Raw genomic sequence first — 24523 nt, forward strand, 5'->3', positions numbered from 1 at the left:
TGAGTCACTCATATTTGCCCTTCTGGTGCAAAACAGGATTTTCTTAGGGTGCAAATATCAACTAAAGAGCTTCAAATTATTCAATCCTGTTTAACTTAAATTCATTACCTCCAGATTTGGATTGATTTTTAAACAGTAGTTCAATCACAAGCTGTATCACAGTCTGGTGCGGCAGCTCCATTGCCTTCTCTGCAGAGCATCCATCTCTCCAGAGTCTACAGAAGATCCTCAAAGACCCCACACTCTCAGCATGGACTTGTCACACTTCTCCCCTCAAGCCAGAGGTACAGAAGTGTGATATGCAGGAGCTCCAGATTGAAGAACGTCCGCTGCTCATTGCACACAGCTGATGTAACACATCTGCACAAACATCTTTGTATATTTTTGTAAGTTGTGTATTTTTGTATATTTGCATATAGATATTTGTATATTTCAATTGTTTGTATTATTACGTCTTCTGTTTATTTCTCATTTAAAGTGAGGAACAAAGAAACTATTTCAAAACATACACAGGGAAACATGCTTCTTGACTGTGTATAAGACAATAAATGTGAAACTGAAAATACAGCTAAGTGCAGTTTTCTTCCATTCAATCTAGTGGCAGTTTGGCTCAACACAGAGGGAGCTCGTGTTTCAAAAAGGCCCATGTGTTATAACTAGTGAGAATATTAAATAAGGTTTTAGAAATATATTGAATGATGCATTAATAACATTCTAAAAATGGAAGTTAAATGAGGCACACAGCTAGAAAACAATAACTGAGCATATACAGAAAACAAGCATGTCATGTCCAAGGGTTCGTAAAGCTGAAAGAAAAGATTCCCAATACACAGTTCAAGAGAGAGGATGGTTCTTGCCTCAAGTTTCTGATGATAAAATGTGCTCATGATGTACCTATGTAACCAATCCAATTGGATTATGATCAACATGAGGACTAAAACCCAAACCCTATGTTCATTTTGTAAAAAAAAAAAAAGATATTACATGATTGTTTATGGAGAAGTATCACAGCCTACAAAGACATGGTGGGGACTGTTGACTTGACAGTTGTCCAACAGACAGTTATTGGCTCCCTTCACAAAGAGGGTAAGACACACAAAAACAATGCAAAAGAAGCTACCTTTTCAAAGTATGCTGTATCCAAACAAAATTATGGAAAATTGAGTGGAAGGAAAAAGCATTGGAGAGAAAGCTGCACAAGCATCAGAAATTAATGCATCCTTGACAAGATTGTGAAGCATAATCCCTTCATGAGTTTGGGGGAGAGTCACAAGGTGTGGACTACATCTGGAGTCAGTGTTTAAAGTCATGCATTCCTTGTCTTAAGCCACTTCTAATTCAGAGTCAATATGAGAAGCTGCCTACCTTAGCTCAGGAGGAAAAGGACTGAATGATTGCTCAATTTTCTTTTAGATATAAGTAAGCTTTTCATTTTATCTGGAAAATTGAGGACTGAGGATTGCAGAAGCACCGAAAATATGCTCCTTTAGGTCCAAGGTGAAGTTTCCACAGTCAGTGATAATTTGGGAAGCCATTTCCTCCACGGCTGTTGGTTCAGTGTGTTTGATCAAGTCCAAAGTCAGCGATCTAGTAGGAACTCTTAGTGCACTTCATGCTTTTATCTGCTTACAAGATTTATGAAAATGCAAATTTCATTTTCCAGCAGGATATGGCACATGCCTTTACCTCCAAAAGCTCTGGTGTGTTTTAAGAACCACTGTATCTTGCCAGGAAACTAGTTTGACCAAAACCTTTTAGTAAAACTAAAGATTACTGTCAACAGGAAGATGAGACACCAGAGCCAACCTGCGATTGAAGGTTACCATTAAAGACACCTGGGCACCTAAGCAGAATCACATACCGATGAGCCCCTCCTAGACTGATGCAGTATTTCATGCCAAAAGAGTCCCGTTTAGTCCTATAATTTAAAGTTCATGAACACACTTTTTAGTGGGCCAACATTTACAAATATTTTCTTATTGGGCTTATGTCATAGTGCTGGTTTAGACTCTGATACCACACAACCACGAGAGGCAAAGATAAAGTTTTGAAACAGTTTATTTTCAAACAGTAGATGCTAGGATGAACGGGAACCAGGAACTGGGTAAGCGGGTCAATACTGGAGTTATCTAGGCAGGCAAAAAAAACAAAGACAAATTTAGACAGGTCCAAACTCAGGGGCAAAAAAGAAAATCTTGCTGTTAGTGATTTGTCAGATGGACTTACTGAGTGAGAGGCTGGGTAAGGAGGTAGGGGGAATAAGTCCTTCCCCACAGCATCTGTGGTTGGCAGGCAGTGAGCCGACTAGTTCCTGTGATCTCCAGTTAGAAAACTGTCCTTTCTTCCGCGGGGAAAAAACTCCGCTGCGACTTGAGGCGAACGATGGAGGGTGGACAGGCAGGTGTATATTCCTCTGAGTTGGGTCCGATGGTTCTACTTGAGAGGATGGGCTTGGAGGTAGAGAGCAAGGACCATGAGTCTGAAGGCGTCGCGTTTCTGGGTTTCCACTCTCCTTAAGACACGACTCGGGGATAAGCAGGCGCAGGTTACTCCATGAGAACCCCGACTGGGCAAGATCTGTAGAACAGGGGAAAAAAAACAAACTGCATTAGAGCAGAGGTTGAGTCTTTTACTACTAGGTGAACACAACGGGCTGACACCTTCCCTTGGTTCTCCACTCCATAAAAACCCAGCTGATTGCTGTCAGAATGAGGAACACCTGTGCAGGAGCACCTGCCCGTCACACCCTAAGGAAAAAAAGGAAAAAGCAAAAACACAGCAAGGCCCAGCATAGCACATAACCCGCACACAGACACTGTGGAAGCTGACAATGTAATGTTCAAATTTTCTGAGAAACTGAAACAGAATTCTCTATTTTCAATTGATGTAAGCCACAAAACATTGTACTCTGTGTGACAGAACGAAACAATATTGTAAATAGTAAAAAAAGTGAAATATGAAGTACCAAAAACATTTTTTTCGATGATATCCTAATTTATTGACATGTATACCCTAATCCATAATAGTTCTAGAGTTTCCACAAATGTAAAACGCCTACATTTCCCCATAGCTTGAGCTGGTATTGTACAGAAGTCAAGGAATCTTTTAAAAATAAACTAACATTTGAACTGATGAAGGTTAGAATCCCTTTGAGCCATCAGATAATTATATCTAATATAGCATTTTGAATAAATTAATAATAAAAGTAGTCTGGGTTTTAATTTCTTAATTTTATTCTGTTATTTTTATGCTGTAGCATGCATGCACCAACCCACTATTATAGGAAAGTACAGAGAACTCAGTACCAGAGCAAGTGGGGAGCAGCTCGGTGATGGGATTAATGATCCAAAGACCGTATTACAAACACTAGCAATGTTGTGATTATGGATATGAATATGTTAATATATGAATATAATAATATTTAGGGAAATATTATTTCCTAGATTTGGTTGTTATTATGAATATATGATTTAATATTAAGACTTTAATGTTTTATTAAATAATATTTCGGTCTGTTAAGGGTTGTCCTGTGAATACCAGCCCAATAAGGCGGTGGTATTAGGACAAAGTCAAAATGGATGTGCCAAGCTCTGACATTATTGAACAGCAAAACTCTGCACACACATGGAATGAATTCACACAATTTCTTAAAATACAAGAATTTATTAACAAAAATAAGTCAACTCAAAGTCAAACATATTTCAATTAACAAACTCTTTACTATGCTAAAACAATCCAACTAAACTACCAAGCAGAATTAAAGAATAAGAAAGACAAATGGACTATGTACAATGTAAACAAGTTGGTCAAAGATGATTGAGAACCATGACCAAAAGAGTGATGCAACATTACCATACGATGTTATTTATGTTTGAGAACCAAGGATTATCTTGAAGAATCTGAAATGAAGTTAAGTTAGTCTTGGAACTAACTTAGGCAATAATTGGTATACCTTTAGACAACCATTCACAATGCAAGATATGATAAAACATTATTTTAAATAAAATAATACATTAAAGAATGATTTGCTGAATAAAACCAACCTTCTGGATGACCAATTCTCAATGGTGTTTAATTAGGTGCCTTTATTTATTAAAATAATATTTAAAGAAATATTATTAACGAAATAGTAAAATTATGTTTAAGGAGATATTATTTTGAATTAGAACCAAATCTTTCTGGAGAAACGGGGCTTAATGGTGTTTACTTAGTTATCAAGTTTAGTAAAATAATATTTAGGGAAACATTATTTTCTAGATTGAAAACTAACAACCTTTTTGGGTAAATGATCTTAGCAGGCAAGCACGTGTTCTTAGCTATTAGCGGTTGGAGCTAACAAAAGAAACGTATAGCTTATCATCAGAATCAAACACATACCTTTAAAATACCATTAATAAAAGGGTTAAACTGCGTAAGCACGGGCGTTGCGTTATTGCCGATCTTCTGTGTTTAAAATCACCCTTTAAATAAAGTTTGTCTTAACTTTAAAAACACAAACACAGAACACACAAACTGAGCACGTGCTGAGCAGATAATCTGCTAGCACTAAGATAGCTGAGTTTCAACACAAACAAAACCGAACGTCATAAAACGAAAAATGTTTAGATTATTTAATTCTAAACTACTTCTCTCTGCCCAAAACACAACCTCTTACGAGAACCATGCTGAGGAAAAGTTGTCTGGGGCGACGAAGTTGAAGAAAGCATCCATAGTGAACAAAGGGTTAACTTGCAGCAAACCTCCGTAGCTGTGAGATGGGGCGGCTCGTTTTGTCGGCCGGCCAAACTGCACGTTACTGCTGTAACCATGGTAATGCGGTCCCATTGTCCTTCCTTCAGACCGGGAAAACTGCTCCACTCTGCGTCGTAGAGACAGGGTCTCTGCTGGGAACTCTCTGGAACACAGTTTGCTTCTGTAGACCTCAGAGAGAAAGTCAAGCAACGCTTCTACTTTAATTACCCCCGTTCATAAATGAATACTGGATACACAAACAGCAATTCATTCCTACTTAACTTAGTGCATATGATCGCATGATCTTATGACACTCTTGGATCCAGTTTGAAGAGTTATGTCTGTTTTGTGCCAGCAAAGAGACATTAGCACGCTGTGTCCCTCCGTCCAGTTCCGCTGGGGACCTGAGTGGAAGAGGTCTGTTTGTTGGCGAGCAGGGTTTTTATTCAAACAGTGACGTCACGGGAAATCCGCTGTTACTCCCTTCTTGTTTCTGTTACTGGCTGTGCTGGAAGTGGGTTAATGCGATTTATTTTGAAACTTCCAGAAAAGGTCTTACTGGCCTTTAATGTTGTAACCCATGGCTGGGGTGCGAACAGCAAGATAGATGCTACAATTGATGAACATTGGTTGTTGATTAAAAATCATTAATGAATATTTCCTCAAGAACGTCAAAGGATTCCTTACAGGGACTCTTTCAGGCTGCATACTGTCTGCACTTGACCCAGGCTGTCTTTTTATTGCCAATAAACAGTGTCAGCTGCCTCATCGAGTGTCAGCATAATAATATATTTTACAACACTTTCTCCCCATAGAAGCTAATCAGAAATGTCACTTTCTTGTTAGTGTCTTGCAAGCCTGTACCCAACACAACTACCGCACAAGTAATCTCAGAAAGTATATGAGCAGGAGTCGCTCTGCTGTAAAAGGATGTTGAGGTCGCATACCAATACACAGCTCTAAGCTAATGAATAATTTCTGAGGGCAGCAATTACCACTAGAACCACATCACTGAAAACATTACCTGCTGGCAGTGGGACAAGTTGTCAAATCACTGTGCATATCTAATGATTGATGAGTTCATCCGTTTAAAGCCGATTGAGCGTCTCTGAGACTATGTGTGCTGCTCCCAACACTTCAGTGTTGCTAATATTTGAAAATGTGACGGTAAATGTATCTGGCATGTGCGTCACACTGGGGTCATGTGTGTTTCAAAGATATTCAACATGCCAAATAGCTCATTAGTTTTCTCTGCTTAGAAATGGCTGTGGTCTCTATTAAAATGTGTTATGGGATGTTATGACATTTCATTTGTGGGATGCCTTGATCTGTGCCGTAATCACTTTTTCCTCATTCAGTATGATGTATGTAGCATAACAGATGCAGGGACCAGTGTCGCAGCACGCCAGGTGTTGTATTATAGGGAGTGTGGGAATAAAAAAAATGAACTTGCACATAATTCAATATTTCATGTTTAACACTTCCTGATCACAAAGTAATTTTCTAGGATGAGATCAGACGTGTTTCTTCATAATGGAGAATGAATGAACGCACACATTATGTTTAGTTTTCCTTTTATTTCTGCTGTATTTGGACGTTGTACAAGGACTCTTTAAAGAAACTTGGAGAGTTTGATTTACAACAACACTTCATTTCCCTTTGGCGTTAATAATGCAGTTGAATCAGTTGAAATGAATTATCCATATCTACAAACATGTTAGAAAAAGGTTCTGGCTGTAGTAGGTACGTTTTTCTTAGAGCACCTACTACAGAAAATAGACAAACTGCTTTATAAGTTCTGTTTGAGAGATAAACTGGATTTTTCTTCATTTCATGGGTCGGTTGTTGAGCCACAGTTTCAGTACTTTGTATTTGTCCTTGGGACAGATGCTAAACACATTTGAATGAAGCCTCCGCCAGTTAGAATATCCATCTTTGTAAAAAATACATGTACAAAGAACTTACATTTCTGAAAGCCACTGATAGCATAACAATAACCTGAGAAAGGTTTCTCTTTCATATGTTTCTTACAGTCCTTTCTTGCTCTGAACAAATTCTGATTAATAGCTACTCTCTAATGCTAAAAAACAAAACAATAAAAAGGACAATTTTTAATTGCAGGCTTACTTTCATCATGCATGCATAACAACCTGCTCATTTGTTATGACTGAGCACAATACTGTAGGTCTTCAGGTTATAAAATAATGTGCAAAAATAATAAAATGACGTTGCTTCAGATGATTCATGTGTTAGAGGACCCTGGTTACCAGGGGGAGCATTTTATAAACAGGTAAACCCTTAAGCAGGGTGTCTTGACCTTTACACGGATTCTTTTTGTGTTTTTTTTTCACAGCTAAAAGCAGAGAAAAAACAGAGAAGCTTGATAAAGTGAATCTTCCTCCTCTTTCTATATCAGATTAACTGCAACTGCTTTTTGGGTTTCATCTCACGTCAGCCAGTGTGCATATTGAGCTTCCACATAACTCACTCTCATGGGTGAATGCAAACACACACATATCTGCAAATGCTGGCTTTCATGCAGCTTCAGATGGGCTACAAATCCCAGTCCAATAGCCTTCCAGCAGATGCTGTTTATGTTAAAGAAATATATTTTCAACCCAGAACCAGTGATCCATGTCTGTCAGTCAGAGAGTCTTCATCGTCAGTTAAAACGTTTAACTCTTCCACAGCGATGTCCAATATGGTAATATCTTTTTAAATCACTGGCAGTTTGTATTCAGATAAATATCCCTCTGACTGTCTGCCCCAGCTGCACACATCTGATTTAAATGAAGCTCGAGGGCAAACAGATGTGTGCACCTCAGCAACAGGTATAACAGTTACTTTCACTGTGGATACATAGAATGACCCAGGATTGCACTGCAGAATAATGGAAGATTGATTGATTGATTGTAACATTTATGCATTGATTACATTTTCACTCACAATATATGAAAAGCAAATGCATTTCTGTCGTGGTATAGAGGCAGAAAAACATGCTTACAAAATAAAAATTGCATGTCACCAAAATTCAACTTGTTTACCTACAAATCTATTTATACATGTTGCAGCATTCTCTAACCTCTAAACAAGAATGTCTGTCTATCTAATTGTTTAATTTGTATGAATGCCCAATCAGAAGTTAGCAATTTGGCCTTAGGAACAGGAGTGGCTAGATGACGGCCACCTCTAATCTTCAGATTGCAAATCAATACCAAAATCATAAAACATAAAAAAATTAAAAACGACACAAATACATTAATTAAGTAAAGTCACATTTGCTACAAAATCCAATCTATTTTATATTAAAGTAAAAAAAAATAAAAAAATAAAAAAAATATATATAGCAGAGTGTGAAGGTTCAATTAGCAGGGTAAGAGCACAGTTTTGCTCAAAATATTGAAATGCACACAATATTATGGGTGACATACCAGAGTTCAACAGAGGACAAATTGTTGGTGCACGTCTTGCTGGCGCATCTGTAACCAAGACAGCAAGTCTTTGTGATGTATCAAGAGCCACGGTATCCAGGGTAATGTCAGCATACCACCAAGAAGGATGAACCACATCCAACAGGATTAACTGTGGATGCAAGAGGAAGCTGTCTGAAAGGGATGTTCGGGTGCTAACCTGGATTGTATCCAAAAAACATAAAACCACGGCTGCCCAAATCACGGCAGAATTAAATGTGCACCTCAACTCTCCTGTTTCCACCAGAAATGTCCGTCGGGAGCACCACAGGGTCAATATACACGGCCAGGCTGCTATAGCCAAACCTTTGGTCACTCATGCCAATGTCAAACGTGGGTTTCAATGGTGCAAGGAGCGCAAATCTTGGGCTTTGGACAATGTGAAACATGTATTGTTCTCTGATGAGTCCACCTTTACTGTTTTCCCCACATCCGGGAGAGTTACGGTGTGGAGAAGCCCCAAAGAAGCGTACCACCAAGACTGTTGCATGCCCAGAGTGAAGCATGGGGGTGGATCAGTGATGGTTTGGGCTGCCATATCATGGCATTCCCTTGGCCCAATACTTGTGCTAGATGGGCGCTTCAATGCCAAGGACTACCGAACCATTCTTGAGGACCATGTGCATCCAATGGTTCAAACATTGTATCCTGAAGGCGGTGCCGTGTATCAGGATGACAATGCACCAATACACACAGCAAGACTGGTGAAAGATTGGTTTGATGAACATGAAAGTGAAGTTGAACATCTCCCATGGCCTGCACAGTCACCAGATCTAAATATTATTGAGCCACTATGGGGTGTTTTGGAGGAGCGAGTCAGGAAACGTTTTCCTCCACCAGTATCACGTAGTGACCTGGCCACTATCCTGCAAGAAGAATGGCTTAAAATCCCTCTGACCACTGTGCAGGACTTGTATATGTCATTCCCAAGACGAATTGATGCTGTATTGGACGCAAAAGGAGGCCCTACACCATACAAATAAATTATTGTGGTCTAAAACCAGGTGTTTCAGTTTCATTGTCCAACCCCTGTATCTATATATATATTCAAGACTGTCGGGATGGGGTGGTTATATTTGATTACGTCACTAAGTTATGAATTTAAATAAAAATGAAAAACATGAAAAATCATGAAAATGAAAAAAATAATGCATACAACTTAAATTTAAAATGAATGTGGTACATTTTACTTTGTAACTGATAACTTTTTAAAGGTTTTCTCAGCAAAATATAAAAAAGGAAAACACCACAGGGAAAAGATAAAACACAAGCCCATGTGAAATGGCCATTAAGAGAAAGTTATCTGCTCTCTCTCTTTCTCTGCTTGAGTGTGAAGATGGGCTGGTACTTGCTGTGATGTCACCCCACTCCTGTGAGAACATCCTTTCCACCCGCAGCGTGCCTCGCCAGCTCCTCTTCAAAGAGAAACAGAAGCAGGCAGCGTTACGCAGGGCGATGTGACAACCGAGAAGCGACTTTGTTTTCACTTTTTTTTTTAACTTTATGTTCGGGATCAGGTGGGGGTGCCAGAACTATGTCAACGTACTCTAATGCAAAAAATAAATTTTTAGGAAATCAGTGTTTGCAGCTTTGGGATCTCCTTGGTCCTGATCAGGAGCGTTGCGCACAGCGGAGCACCGATCTGTAGCGACGCAGCAAAGCGCGCCCAGCCTCTGTTGATTTAAGAGACGGGAAACATACCAAAAATGACCCGAAAGAACAGTTTTCAGCCAGGATGGATTTGATGGATTTAAATGTATTGCTGGAAAACGTTTCCAGGGATGACAACACCACCGACGCACCGCTCTCAATGCCATACACGGAGGCAGCCACGGTGCTCATCACACTTGTGGTTATTGTTATGATTTCGGTGACTATTGTGGGCAATGTATTAGTTATTGTTGCGGTTCTGACCAGCAGGGCACTGCGTGCGCCACAGAACCTTTTCCTAGTCTCCTTGGCGTCGGCGGACATCCTGGTTGCCACCCTGGTCATCCCGTTCTCCTTAGTCAATGAGGTGATGGGTTACTGGTACTTTGGAAGTACTTGGTGCGCCTTCTATCTGGCTCTGGATGTCTTGTTCTGCACATCATCCATTGTGCACCTGTGCGCCATCAGCCTGGACCGCTACTGGTCGGTGACAAAGGCTGTGAGCTACAACCTGAAGCGAACGCCAAAGCGCATCAAGTCCATGATCACTGTGGTGTGGGTAATATCTGCCATCATCTCCTTTCCCCCTCTTCTTATGACCAAACACGACGAGTGGGAGTGCGAGCTGAACGATGAGACCTGGTACATCCTCTCCTCCTGCCTGGTGTCCTTCTTCGCTCCGGGTCTCATCATGATTTTGGTTTACTGTAAGATCTACAAAGTGGCCAAGCAGCGCTCCTCCACCGTGTTCGTGGCCAAGAACGGCCTGGAGAGACAGCCTTCCCAGTCAGAGACGTGCTTCGTCAGGAAGGACAGGTTCGAGGTGGAGAGTCCCAGCAGCCAGAGCTCCGGCAGCCACCAGCAAAAGCAGGGGGAGCTGGATGACATCGACCTGGAAGAGAGCTGTTGCTCCTCGGATACTAAGCCCCGCCACCACCGCTTCACAAAGCGCAGGAAGGTGGAGGGGTCGGACTGCTGCCCGCCACAGAGCTGCCGCCTCTCATGGGCTTCGGCCCGCGCGTCACAGCCATACCCGGAGCAGAAGAACCCCGCCGAGCGACAGCAGCTGGCCGCGGCCAACAAGACCAAAGTGGCTCAAATGCGGGAGAAGCGTTTTACCTTCGTGCTGGCGGTGGTGATGGGGGTGTTTGTGCTCTGCTGGTTCCCCTTTTTCTTCACCTACAGCCTCCATGCGATCTGCAGAAACAGCTGCCCCATCCCCGACGCACTTTTCAAACTTTTCTTTTGGATTGGCTACTGCAACAGCTCGGTGAACCCCATTATTTACACAATTTTTAACAGAGACTTCAGAAAAGCCTTCAAGAAAATTATATGCAGAACTTCAAAGCGCACATGAAGGGGGTACTTTTATGTTTTGCTTCAGTCTCTTATTAATATCATATTTGGAAATGTGAAGAGATGCACCAATCAGGCTTTTCCTGACCAAAACCGATTTCTGTTGTTTTTTTAGGTTCAACCTGCCATTTCCAATTTTTTTTCCCCAAGACAAAGAACACAAGCTCTTAGATAGCTGCATGTAGCAGTTTCCAACAGAAATGAAAATTGTATAGAGATGCACTGATGGGTCTTTTCCTGGCTAACATTCATTTCCCATTTTCTTTGAGGTCTTCCTTCCAATTCCAATTTGATTTTACACATAAAAAAACCCATTATACTATAAAATATTCTTAAAATTATTAATAGTGTTACTTTCATTTTAAATGTAAACATGATTCTCATTTATGGATCAAAACACATGCACACATTCTTGAAGTTTTCTGTTTTCAAGATAGACCTTTAAACAAATCACATGCAGAGCTCCAAAGCACATGAGGTTGCATATGTTTTAATGTTGTGCCTCAGTGAGTTACTAGTATGACATTTGGAAATGTGTAAAGATGCATTAGTCAGGCTTTTCAAGGATAAAATGTGCTGCACAGTTTTTTGAAATACGTTGTAGTGTCAAATACAACAGAAAATTAAGGAATTATACCATTATTCCTCTATATTAACTGAAACATGTCTCCCTAACATTTATCTGATTAATATTATTTCCCTTTAAAAGGAATCAAAGTTAATACTGTTCTGATTGATGTTTTTAATGGATAAACATTGTGGGATTACTTAGTTTAGATTTTTTTAATGGATTGGTGGGAAGAAAACCAAATTGTTAGTGTCTGACTTGCCGATCACCAATGAAGCTTTTCCTGTCAGACATCAATTTCAGATTTTCATTGGGGTCTAATTTGCCGATTCCGGCTTTTACCAGTTTCATTTTTAAGTAAGTGCTGAAAATTCTTAGATAAAGGAAGAGCTCATTTACTCATTAAAATGAAATTAGGAAATTATGCGTTTTTCTTGGCCAATAGTGATTTTCGATTTTCTTCAAGGTCTAATGATTCTAATGGTAAAATGTTTTTTCCCTTTTTTAAGGGCTACAACAGAAAAAAACTGTTACCTGAAACGGTTCCATGAAATGATATCTTACTAACTGTTTTACAGAAATAGATTTAGCTTTTTTCAAATAATAATTCTAATTAAAAAGCAGTTAATAATTGTTAACAAGTTTTGAATATTTATTTTTAGCCAATCAACTTACCATCTGTCTGGTATTGTTCTGTAAATACCAGCCTAATATGGCATGGTATTATAGAACAATAGGTGAAAGTAAGAGTGATTTGATCACTAGCATTCTGTAACAGCAAGTCTTGCACACATAAATGGATTAAGCACACTACAACCTCTCTCCAGAATATTAGATTTTATTTACAGAATAGTCCAACTCCAAGTTAAAATATTTCAATCAACAAACTCTCTTCAACAAACTAGGCTCATGACACTCAACTAAAACTACTAAGCAAACATGTAGAGAATAAGGAAATCTAATAAATTAAAAATAAAGAAAACAAGAGAATAAACTGAAAACAATAAAATTATGTAATAATGTCACAGTTCAGCGTGGATAATTATGTTTAAGAACCAAGGTTTATTTTGAGAAATTTGGAATGAGGTCAAACTAGTTTTAAGGCTAATTAAGAATTAACAATAGTTCAATGTTCATACAACCAGTTCCCAATGCAAATCAGAAGGTTAAATAAAACATTATTGAAATTAAACTAATGATTAATAATACTTTTTCAAAAAATAACCATTTACTGAAATAGAATCAATAACGTTTGGACAATTGATTCCTAATGTTGTCTCAAACAGACAACATTATTTTAATAAAATATTATAAAAAAATATATAATTTGCCAAATTAGAAATCAATAACTATTTGGACAATTGATTTTTAAAATTGTTAACTAGCCACCACTGTAGATGATTTTTGAATGGAGTAATGGACTACTGACAAGGTGGCAAACAAATGGATATTGACGTGATGACGTCACATCCAGGTGGACGGTTTTAGCTAACAAGAAAAAGCATATAGCTTATTTAGCAACTCCTTTAAGTTGCACATGTAAGTTTGACTAGCATTAATATCAATATTAATTTGCATATTAGCTGGCAGCTTGCAAGGGCTGATCGTAGCATGAACAAAATGAGCTCTGTTGTAAGTAATGTTCACTACCGTTTAGAAATAGCAGAGCTATTACCTTTTAGCAGCTAATTGAGACATGAGTTAACATGTTTTTCACGATTATTTGGACATAATTTAATAGGTTATTTAGAGATGATGAAGGAAAAACACAGATAAAATGGAGCAAACTCACATTACCAGACTATTAGTGTTTAAACCATTCATTAAAATAAAATTTGCCTCAACTTGAAAAACACTCCCCAAACAAACTTGTACCACTAGGCTCAATTGCCTTTAGCATTAACTTAGTAGGTAGTCTGCTAACACTCAAATAGTTCAGGATCACAAACAAGCTAAACACAATGAAATAAACAATATTTAAATTGTTTTATGCTACAATAATTTTCTCTGCCTCGTTACAACCTTTCGTGTGAACAGTTCTGGGGAACAGGAGGATAGGACGTCCTAAAGGCGAGGAGTTACTTGGGAGCATCTGCTCCTTGGACTCACAAGCTGCCAGTGTGTGGTGCAGGAATTAATGTATTTTGCTTGGACTGCATGTGTTAAGCATGTAGAGCTACGGTTTTGACACCGTCTTTAGACAATGGGGAAAACCGCTTTGATTAAAGACACTGTCTTTTCTTTGGAAATATCTGGCTCACATTCGTTTTCAGCGGAAGCTCAGAAAGAAAAGTCAAGGCGACTATAATTAGCGACTATAATTATTTTGGCTTGTTTACAATGAGCGCATACACAAACATCAGACCATAACTAACTTTGGATCCTGGGTGCAGTCCTTCACTTGGCCAGCGAGATTACGACATTCATATGCTCACGCACGTCTCCCGTATGCCAACAGTTGATGGTTGTGGGTAAAGAGGACAAATAGTGCTGCTAACCAGAGTTTTGTACAATGAGGTCATAGGGATTCCAGCTGTGACCCTTTCTTCCTGTCATGAATGTAGGTTTTTGCTGTACATTCATAGTTTTACCAGTCTCTTTGTGTAGTTGTGTTATTCTCCATTCATGGCCGGGCCCAACATAACATTTATGAGATTTTTATTTTTCTCTAAAATAATATATCAAAGCTCATGGTGCTGTGATGGATTATAGACCAAAATGATGTGAATTCTTGATTGGAAAATTTGGGGAAAAAAATCCCAAATTTTAATTATCTGACCTGCTGATCAGCTATTAAGCTTTTCATGCCCAATACCAATTTCCTCTGGCTTGCAAAAGAAGAAAGAGCTGCAAGCTGTTAGACAGAGGTAGAGCTCCCTCACCCATTAGTATGAGATTTGGAAATGCCACTAATGTACAGGTAAATCTTTTCCTGGCAGACGCCAATTTCTTTGAGGTGTGACTTGACAATTACAAATTTGGCTGATTAAAGTTTTTGGTTTGTTTTTGTCGAAGGACCTTTCCACATAAAATTATGAAATGTGCTTCAAGTTCTTTGATATAGATAGTAGTTTGAAATCCAACAGAAGGAATTACAAGCGTATTCACACCCATGCATGAAAGCATATCTCCCCTACATTTGTCAAATGTTTTTAAACTTGACAAAAGTGCATCAAATTATATACTATTGGTTGATGTGTTCACAGACGGAATGTGGTGGAAGCTTCTAGTTCTGACGCATTTAATAGAAAAGAAAAACTTGTAATTTGAGCTGCTGATCACCAATCAGAGCCTATCAAAGGGAAACTGGCTAATTGATTGGTGTATCTCTAAAAATGTGTTACCATAACTCATTGGCCCAGTGTACTGCTGCTTCATCATTTTATTGTATTATACTGAAAAATGTATATACATTTAACTGTCTATGAATAAAAGTTATTTGTTGAAGCATATATATTATTTGTTAAAAGCTACTTCAATCCTGTAAGACTCACAATGAAAAGACACATAGGTGGTGATTAGAGAAGTTTATTTACAAATATTTCTTTGGCGCTCGGACCCCGGAGGAAGACACGAACGCTGAGAATGACGTGAGCTTGAATGGACAACTTATGAATAGAATTAGAGATGTCGTCCCCCTGGGATCCGACTGGTGGTGGAGTGGAGGCCTGAGGAGGTAGGGAAATTGGGAGGTGCTAGCAAGCCAGATGGTGGAGGTGGGGAGGAGGAGGGCCGCAGCTCAGCTTGAAGAACGAGGAAGTCCTTGAGTGAAGATCTTTAAAGCAGAGCCTTGGACAGTGATTGGCTGAAGAGGAAATGCGGACTCGATGCTGATTGGCTGGAGCGGGGACGGATGGTGGAGTCACTGAACAGAGCAGAGGAGGGGGCGAGTGTTCCAGATTGAATTTTCGTCAAAATTCCATTAATCACTTATTTTTATGCGATTCTTTCTGAGATATCTTGGAAGCCTCCTCATTTCACCAACAACCCTTACGGTGGATTGTTACAACACACAAGCAGAACATATTTGGACTAAAAAGGAGCAGCACTGATATGAATTCCAACACTGGTGGTGGGTTCACAGCGAGTGTTCTGTGTTGTCATAAATACAAGAATAATCTTCACCATCTTTACATACAAGCCTGGCAATAAGCAGGCCAAGCTTCAACATATGTGTCTGGGGGAAGAAAGAATGATTTACCGGCAGCATGTAAGCTGCTGCAGGTTGAGGCTAATTCATAAAAGTGCATCTCTCTCTTTGTCTCTGCAAGCTATCTCAGCCAATTTTGAGAGGAAACAGTCAAACTTATGTAAGAGTGTTTTCTCACCCTCTCACCACGCCATCACACTGCCTCATAATAGAACAATGGCCAGACATGAGGGTTGCATTTTGCATTTTCACATTCAGTTTCCATAATATTTTTGCCAGTAAATATTATTACGGCTTGAGGTATCATCTCTTCAATAAAACGTGCTTTCACCAAACATGATGGGTGATCTTTTCTCTTCTTCTGGAGTATGATTTTTTAATCTCTTGACATCTTAAAAGTTGTTGCTTTTCTGAAAGATATACACACAGACTTCCTGTTTCCCAATATATACCATCTCCAGATAAAAACAAAGATGACTTATGTTGACATGACTACTTTCATGAAAATGGCATAATGTGGTTTAATGAATGGCTCTATTTAAACTTGACAACACTTATATATCTTGGGCCTCTCATGTTAAGGCTTGTGCTTTTCTGGGAAAGTTCTACTTAGTGAGAGGAAGGCTGACCACTTCCATATCACTACCATTGTCTACATGGCGGTGCTGAGGAAAAATACACTATTTATATCCTACTAGGAATGTCTTCAAAGCACTCTTACAGCTCAATGGCGCCTTGCCAAAAATAATCACTCTGTCTTAGGGGTGTCATGCCTGCAAGGATATTTTTCAGATGTTTTTCTGGGAAGTATGCTCATATTCATGAGGGTTTTAATAAAATATCAAGGAAAAAAGAGTGAAGGTGGCTGCATGTTTCTTCTCTTTTTGCTTTTAAAAAGTGAGAGCCATGTTTAGCTGATTTGAGGAAGGAAACTTAATCTCTAAGGGGTTCACAAACTCTTGCAACAAATGAAATGTCTGGGCAGAGCCACACTAGGAAGAAGGAGTTAAAGTAGATACCTCAGATTCCTTCAGCAGGAGAAGGGCAATGTTTAATCGTCTGTAACTTACTGAGGTGTTATTGTATGCATGTTGTCAACTAATTTCTCAGGAGGATCCAGTTATCAATTTGTGTTTGATTAACCAAGGTGGAAAATGTTTACATGAACACTCAGTTGTAATTTTCTTACTAATTGTACACTGATTAGTATCCAGCAAGACGCGCAGCTCCCTTGTTGGATCTCACTTCCCAGTTCAATTGTCTTTCTAATCAGTTGCTCCAGTACAGCAGGAACAGGTCATGTCTTCTCAGACACAAACCTGTTTTTAACCGGAGCCTATACGTGTCATTTTATATTGCTACATTTTTGTCTGTCAGGTAGAAAATGTAGCCTTTGCATGGATAGTTTTCAATACAGTGAGCAGCTGTTCAAAAGTGTCTTCCTGTGTGAGCGTAGGTCTTAATGTTATACTTGCACGTAAGAAACTTCATTGGATTCTAGTGTATCACTCCATGCAGTGCAACCAATCCACCAAACAGTGTAAGTTCACAAAATATTTCTTCAAACAAACACAAAAACGGCAGTCAGATGAAAATGCAAAGCACATTGAGAGTCCTGTATCCAGTCCTTCCATATCATGTGACCCTTAATGGTAAAATAAATATAACATTGGTAACATCAATTAACCACTAAAAAATCTAAATTTGATTTTGTGAAGAACGATTAATTAATCATCTGTCCATTTAAATGGATATTATGCATCACTGGCTATATTTTATCTGATGTTTCTATCAATACTGGCAAGACATTGTCCTTAAAATACATTAAAAGCAGCAACATTCTGTAATTAGACTGTGATTGATAGTTGTTACCAAAAATAATTGTGCTGATAAAAAGTGTATGCACCCTTACACATATCTTCTGATTTTTTATCATGCTTCAGTCTTTCAGATTATAAAACCAATTTTAATATCAATCAGCAAATGGCCTGCCTAAATGGAAAATTAAGTCATCCAATATTGATTTTATTATTGGGTAAAAACTATCCAACCCAACCTGTCCCTATATAAAAAAATAATCGGCCCCTTTTTAAATAATGAATTACCAGTTTTGAACCATACTTTTTGGAAAGCTGAGTTCAATTTCCCACCGAGGCCTTTGACCACAGAAACATGTCACTACTTTAATGAAACCTGTCAGATGACATGAAAAAGGATAGAATGCCACAAAAAGCAACACATCTGCCCCCTATCTAAGGAAATTTCAACATCTGTTGGCCTCATTGCTCTCAGTTAAGGTCAGTGTTCATGATTCAGTAATAGAAAGGAGTATGAATGAGCATGGTATCCAAATGAGATCCCTGAGGTGAAAACCACAGCTGACCAAACAAACAGAAAAACAAACACAAATAAACAAATAAATGAAAGCTTAGTGATTTCAAGATTTTTGGAAAATATTACAAAAGTTTAACCTTTTGGAAGGTTTGTGTCCCATTTCATCTGGAATAAAAATAAGGAGGCATTTAAAAAAAGAGAACATCATGCCATAAGTCAAACACGGGGGTAGTAGTTTCATGTTATAGGGGCTGCTTTGCTGCTTCAGGACCTGGAGGATTCGCCATAATTGATGCTCTTGGATTGTGCTGGAGGTCAAGGATCCAAATCACACCACCTCTGAATGCCTCAAAGAAAACTGAATAGTGGTTTAGAGTATCCTAGTCAAAGTCCAGATTTAAATCTGACTGGGATGTTGAGGCATCACTCGTACTCGTACTCGTCGTTTTCTGCTTATCCGGGATCGGGTCGCGGGGGCAGCAGACTCAGCAGAGACACCCAGACGTCCCTCTCTCCAGACACCTTCTCCAGTTCCTCCAGGGGGAGCCCAAGACGTTCCCAGGCCAGCCGAGAGACATAGTCCCTCCAGCGTGTCCTGGGCAGGCCCCAAGGGCCTCCTCCCGGTGGGACATGCCTGGAACACCTCCCGAGGAAGGCGTTTAGGAGGTATCCGGTATAGATGCCCGAGCCACCTCAACTGGCTCCTCTCGATGTGGAGGAGCAGCGGCTCTACTCTGAGCCCCTCCCGGATGGCCCTCACCCTATCTCTAAGGGAGTGCCCGGAAGCTCATTTCAGCCGCTTGTATCCGGGATCTCGTTCTTTCTGTCATGACCCAAAGTTCATGGCCATATGTGAGGGTAGGAACGTAGACCGACCGGTAAATTGAGAGCTTTGCTTTTCGGCTCAGCTCTCTCTTCACCACAACGGACCAGCACAGCGCCCCCATTACTGTGGCAGCCGCACCGATCCGTCTGTCAATCTCCCGCTCCATTCTTCCCTCACCCGTGAACAAGACCCCGAGATACTTAAACTCCTCCACTTGAGGCAGGAACTCCCCTCCAACCTGAAGAGGACAAGCCACCCTTTTCCGGTCAAGTACCATGGCCTCAGACTTGGAGGAGCTGATCCTCATCCCAGCCGCTTCACACTCGGCTGCGAACCGCCCCAGTGCATGCTGTAGGTCTTGGCTAGATGGGGCCAGCAGGACCACGTCATCCGCAAAAAGAAGAGACGAAATCCACTGGTCCCCAAACCAGACCCCCTCCGGCCCTTGGCTGCGCCTAGAAATCCTGTCCATAAAACTTATGAACGGGACCGGTGACAAAGGGCAGCCCTGTCGGAGTCCAACATGCACCGGGAACAGGTCCGACTTAGTGCCGGCAATGCGGACCAAACTCCCGCTCCGCTCGTACAGGGACCGGATGGCCCCTAATAAAGGGCCCCCGATTCCATACTCCTGGAGCACCCCCCACAGGGCATCACGAGGGACACAGTCGAATGCCTTCTCCAGGTCCACAAAACACATGTGAGCTGGGTTGGGCAAACTCCCATGAACCCTTGAGCACCCTGTAGAGGGTATAGAGCTGGTCCAGTGTTCCACGGCCGGGACAAAAACCACACTGCTCCTCCTGAAGCCGAGGTTCGACTATCGGTCGGACTCTCCTCTCCAATACCCTGGCGTAGGCCTTACCAGGGAGGCTGAGGAGTGTGATTCCCCTGTAGTTGGAACACACCCTCCGGTCCCCCTTCTTATGAAGGGGGACCACCACCCCAGTCTGCCAGTCCAGAGGCACTGTCCCCGACCGCCACGCAATGTTGAAGAGGCGTGTCAACCATGACAGCCCTACAACATCACAATTGTAAACTCTTCAGTGTGCCTGAATTAAAACAATTCTGCAATAAAAGAGTGAGCCAAAAGTCCTCCACATGGAGGAATATGTTCATACCCAACTAAAATCAATATGATGCTAAAAAAGAAGGGTTGGAAAAACCAGTTGCGGCTGCTGAAGAGCTGAAGGAGATAAGAATGTAGATGCTGAGAAAGCTGATGATTTGTCAGCACAAGAAAATGAAGATATTTGATATCTGGATGTCAAAAAATGTCCTGTTTCAGAATGGGAGCCATGTTTTCTATGATTCATAGTCTTTATGTTATTGAGTTCAGCGATGACTCCTATTTGCTTGTTCTGTCAAATACAATGACTTGAATGTTGACAGAGATTGAGACATTTTATATATATATATATATATATATATATATATATATATATATATATATATATATATATATATATATATATATATATATATATATATATATATATATATATATATATATATATATATATATATATATATATATATATATATATATATATATATATGTTTATATATACATGTAAAAAACAATTACATGTGGATGATAGCACCTGAGTACCTCAAGTCTCTGGATGTTGTTGGGCTGTCATAGTTGACACGCCTCTTCAACATTGGATGGAGGTCGGGGACAGTGCCTTTGGACTGGCAGACCGGGGTGGTGGTCCCCCTTCACAAGAAGGGTGACCGGAGGGTGTGTTCCAACTACAGGGGGATCAAACTCCTCAGCCTCCCTGGTAAGGCCTACGCCAGGGTATTGGAGAGAAGAGTCTGGGCGATAGTCGAACCTCGGCTTCAGGAGGAGCAGTGTGGTTTTTGTCCCGGCCGTGGAACACTGGACCAGCTCTACACCCTCTGGTGGGGACTTGAGGGTTCATGGGAGTTTGCCCGACCGGTCCACATTTGTTTTGTGGACCTGGAGAAGACATTGGACTGTGTCCCTCATGGTGAGGATTGCTGGCACTAAGTCTGACCTGTTCCCAGTGCATGTTGGACTCCAGCAGGGCTGCCCATTGTCACTGGTCCTGTTCATAACTTTTATGGACAGGATTTCTAGGCGCAGCCAAGGGCCGGAGGCGGTCTGGTTTGGGGACCAGTGGATTTCGTCTCTTGTTTTTGCAGATGACGTGGTCCTGCCGGGCCGTTCTGTCCAAGACCTACAGCATGCACTGCGGTGGTTCACAGCTGAGTCAGAGTCCATGGTTCTCGACCGAAAAAGGATGGCTTGTCCTCTTCAGGTTGGAGGGCAGTTCCTGCCTCAAGTGGAGGAGTTCAAGTATCTTAGGGTCTTGTTCACAAGTGAGGGAAGAATGGAGTGGGAGATCGACGGATCAGTGCAGCTGGCGCAGTAATGGGGGCGCTGTGCCGTTCCGTTGTGGTGAAGAGAGAGCTGAGCCGAAAAGCGAAGCTCTCGATTTACCAGTCGGTCTACGTTCCTACCCTCACCTATGGCCATGACGTTTAGGGTCATGACCAAAAGAACGAGATCCCGTATACAAGCAGCTGAAATGAGCTTCCTCCGTAGGGTGGCTGGGCACTCCCTTAGAAATAAGGTGAGGAGCTCGGCCATCCGGGAGGGGCTCGGAGTAGAGCCGCTGCTCCTCCACATCGAGAGGAGCCAGTTGAGGTGGCACGGGCATCTATACCAGATGCCTCCTGGACGCCTTCCTCGGGAGGTGTTCCAGGCACGTCCCACCCGGAGGAGGCCCAGGACACGCTGGAGGGACTATGTCTCTCGGCTGGCCTGGGAACGTCTTGGGGTCCCCCCAGAGGAGCTGGAGGAGGTGTCTGGGGAGAGGGACGTCTGGGTGTCTCTGCTGAGTCTGCTGCCCCCGCGACCCGGTCCCGGATGAAGCGGAAGACAACAAGTACGAGTATATATGTTTACAGATGAATATTAGAAAATCTTATCTTAAAAAATTTAGTCACATGGGTTTAAAAGCAATATTTGAATATAATTTTAAGTTCTTCACTCAGCATATAATATAGTTAATTTATTTGCTTTATACAGTTCATATTTTAGTCTAAACAGACGTTCAAGTTGTGTAACACTCTTTTAAAAGTACATGAATGAATGAATGAATGCAAGAATAAATGCAAGAATGAATGCAAGAATAAATGCAAGAATGAATGCAAGAATGAATGCAAGAATGAATGCAAGAATAAATGCAAGAATAAATGCAAGAATGAATGCAAGAATGAATGCAAGAATGAATGAATGAATGAATGGCTTTATTGTCATTGACAGCAAACTACAGCAAAATTAGGAGTGCTGCTGTGTCAATGAATGCCAAATTCACTCAATACTAAACTAAACAAATGATCATAAAATGCAATTAAGAGCAGAATGACACAGTGTTGTCAAGATTGGGCAGAGAGCCACCTATGATTGTTTTTCTGCAGTGTGAATCACATGCAGCAATTTGAGATGTTTTTTTGCCTAAAGATCACTGAAATACTGAAGGGTTATTGTAATTCATGCATGAAGAGGTTTATGAAATAAAGTCTCTGAAAATTGTATTTATACACTGTAATTTGTGTGCTGTGTGTGCTTTCTTAGTTTGCATTCTTAAAGTAATGTTCACTGACGTCATTTATCAACCACAATTTTGTTTCTCTGAAGTTAGCAAAAAAGTGTGAGAGCTGTTCAGGAGGAGTTAAAGCACTTCTGTGGCCTTCTACCTCCCAAACCCTCATCTAAAGGCTCAATAAGAGCAGGAGGACCGACTGCTAAGAGCTTAAACGATTGCCAGAGTGCGATGATGAAGCAGAGCTTTTTTAAGCTATAAGAGAAGAGAAGAGTTATAGAGGTTTGGGGTCATCCATGTTGGCAAGCCGATCTGCAGTCAGAGCAGTCAGAAAAGAGACAGGTATAAATGTTTCGAGACGAGTGCAGAGCAGAAGAGATAGACGAAATGATTAAAGAAGCAGATTCAGCTTCTTGTTGTCTCCTCCATTACTTTGTCACCTACTGCAGCATCTGTAGGTAATTGCTTTTTTCTGTTGTCTCCAATAAGATAAGGGCTGACGGCACAAGGCCAAAACTGCCGTTTATCCACTGACGCATCTGAAGACGGAGAGGTGCTTTGTCATTAGTGTAAATCAGGTGGTGTCACGCTGAGCTAGGACTGCAACTGACTGTCTTCAGGCTAGTTCAACACACTGTGCCACACTGTAAGAAAGGACTTGAGGTGGTGAAAGAAATTAGGAAAGTGCAGCATTAAGCTTAAAATGACAGTCAGGCTTAAATTGAAGACAAAGCGGACTTTCGTTCCAGACAGTCAAACTGAGCTGTATCTAGGCTGGTTTTACTTTATATCCTAAGAAAGGGTAAATCCATCAGTGCCTGAGATACTTTTTTTTATTTATTCCTAAAACAACATTTTTAAAATAGACATTTCAGTGCAACATTGTACAAGTTAACACTCAGCAGGTTAAGTATGATGCTGAGCTTTTTCTTAAGAATGGGCCAAGTCAGACCTTATTTGAACTTTTTCTTTATTTTTGAGATAAGCCTGTTATTAGATTTGCTGGTTAAGTTTGCTATACAGTTAAAATAATTTCGAAATAAATGTTTTTGTTACACTTATGTCTGAAAGATAAAGCTACCATCCGTAAAGGTGAAGGAAAAATGAATTAGATGTTGATTTTATTTAATATGTTTAGGAATAGATGTACGTAATACTCCCTTTGCAATTTGTATTGAAAATAAAACCAGAATAATAATACATATAATTTCATTTACCTAGATGACTAAACAGAAATCTCACATCAATACCTTACAGCTATCTGATTATATATATATATATAAAAAAAAAAAACTGAAAATAACTCTGAGCTTTATTATCTCTGAACTTTTGATGCCTAGAGAGTAAAGTGAGGATATTTGATTTATGAAACAGAAAAATATCCACACTTAAAATATTAATGAAGTGAACTAAGCAAAACCTTTTACAGTGTTTATTCACCACTCTGCTACATTATTTAAAGTGCAAATTCAAATATGCCTGGACCCTGTCTGCTCACATTTCAGTTTCTGAGAAACGTTCCGTAACATCCACAAAGCAGAATGCCTTTGTATTTACTTGCAAACAAATCATATTTGACCTGAGTCTTAGCTGAGCTAAGGAGAAAAACTAGACTGTTGCTCAGTTGTCCAAAGTCCTCTTTTGAGATTAAATGAAGTCTGCATTTCATTTGGTAATCAAGGTCCCAGAGTCTGGATGAAGAATGGAGAGACACAGAATCCATGTTTCCACAGTCAGTAATGATTTGGGTTGACATGTCATCTGCTGATGTTGGCTCACTGTGTTTTCTGAAGTCCAAAGCCAATGCAGTAATCTATCAGAAGATTTTAGAGCACTTCATCCTTCCTTCTGGCAGCAAGC

The 24523-nt window shown here is 40.4% G+C and overlaps 1 protein-coding gene and 1 long non-coding RNA gene across 2 annotated transcripts; one reads left to right on the forward strand and one right to left on the reverse strand.

Annotated features, from left to right (window-relative positions):
* Positions 1 to 2042: 2042 nt before the first annotated feature.
* On the reverse strand, positions 2043 to 2660 carry LOC124859771. The gene is made up of 2 exons (XR_007036181.1): positions 2227 to 2660; positions 2043 to 2129 (listed from the first exon to the last, which is right to left on the reverse strand). It is a non-coding gene; the product is annotated as an uncharacterized LOC124859771 (long non-coding RNA).
* A 6654-nt stretch (positions 2661 to 9314) lies between these two features.
* Positions 9315 to 15227, forward strand: adra2db (adrenergic, alpha-2D-, receptor b). Its single transcript, XM_047352816.1, has one exon. The coding sequence runs from the start codon at positions 9937 to 9939 to the stop codon at positions 11206 to 11208; it is 1272 nt and encodes a 423-aa protein (XP_047208772.1). The 5' UTR covers positions 9315 to 9936; the 3' UTR covers positions 11209 to 15227.
* Positions 15228 to 24523: the final 9296 nt, after the last annotated feature.

The sequence above is a fragment of the Girardinichthys multiradiatus genome, chromosome 23 (assembly GCF_021462225.1).
Source record: "Girardinichthys multiradiatus isolate DD_20200921_A chromosome 23, DD_fGirMul_XY1, whole genome shotgun sequence".
Taxonomy (NCBI): Eukaryota; Metazoa; Chordata; class Actinopteri; order Cyprinodontiformes; family Goodeidae; genus Girardinichthys; species Girardinichthys multiradiatus.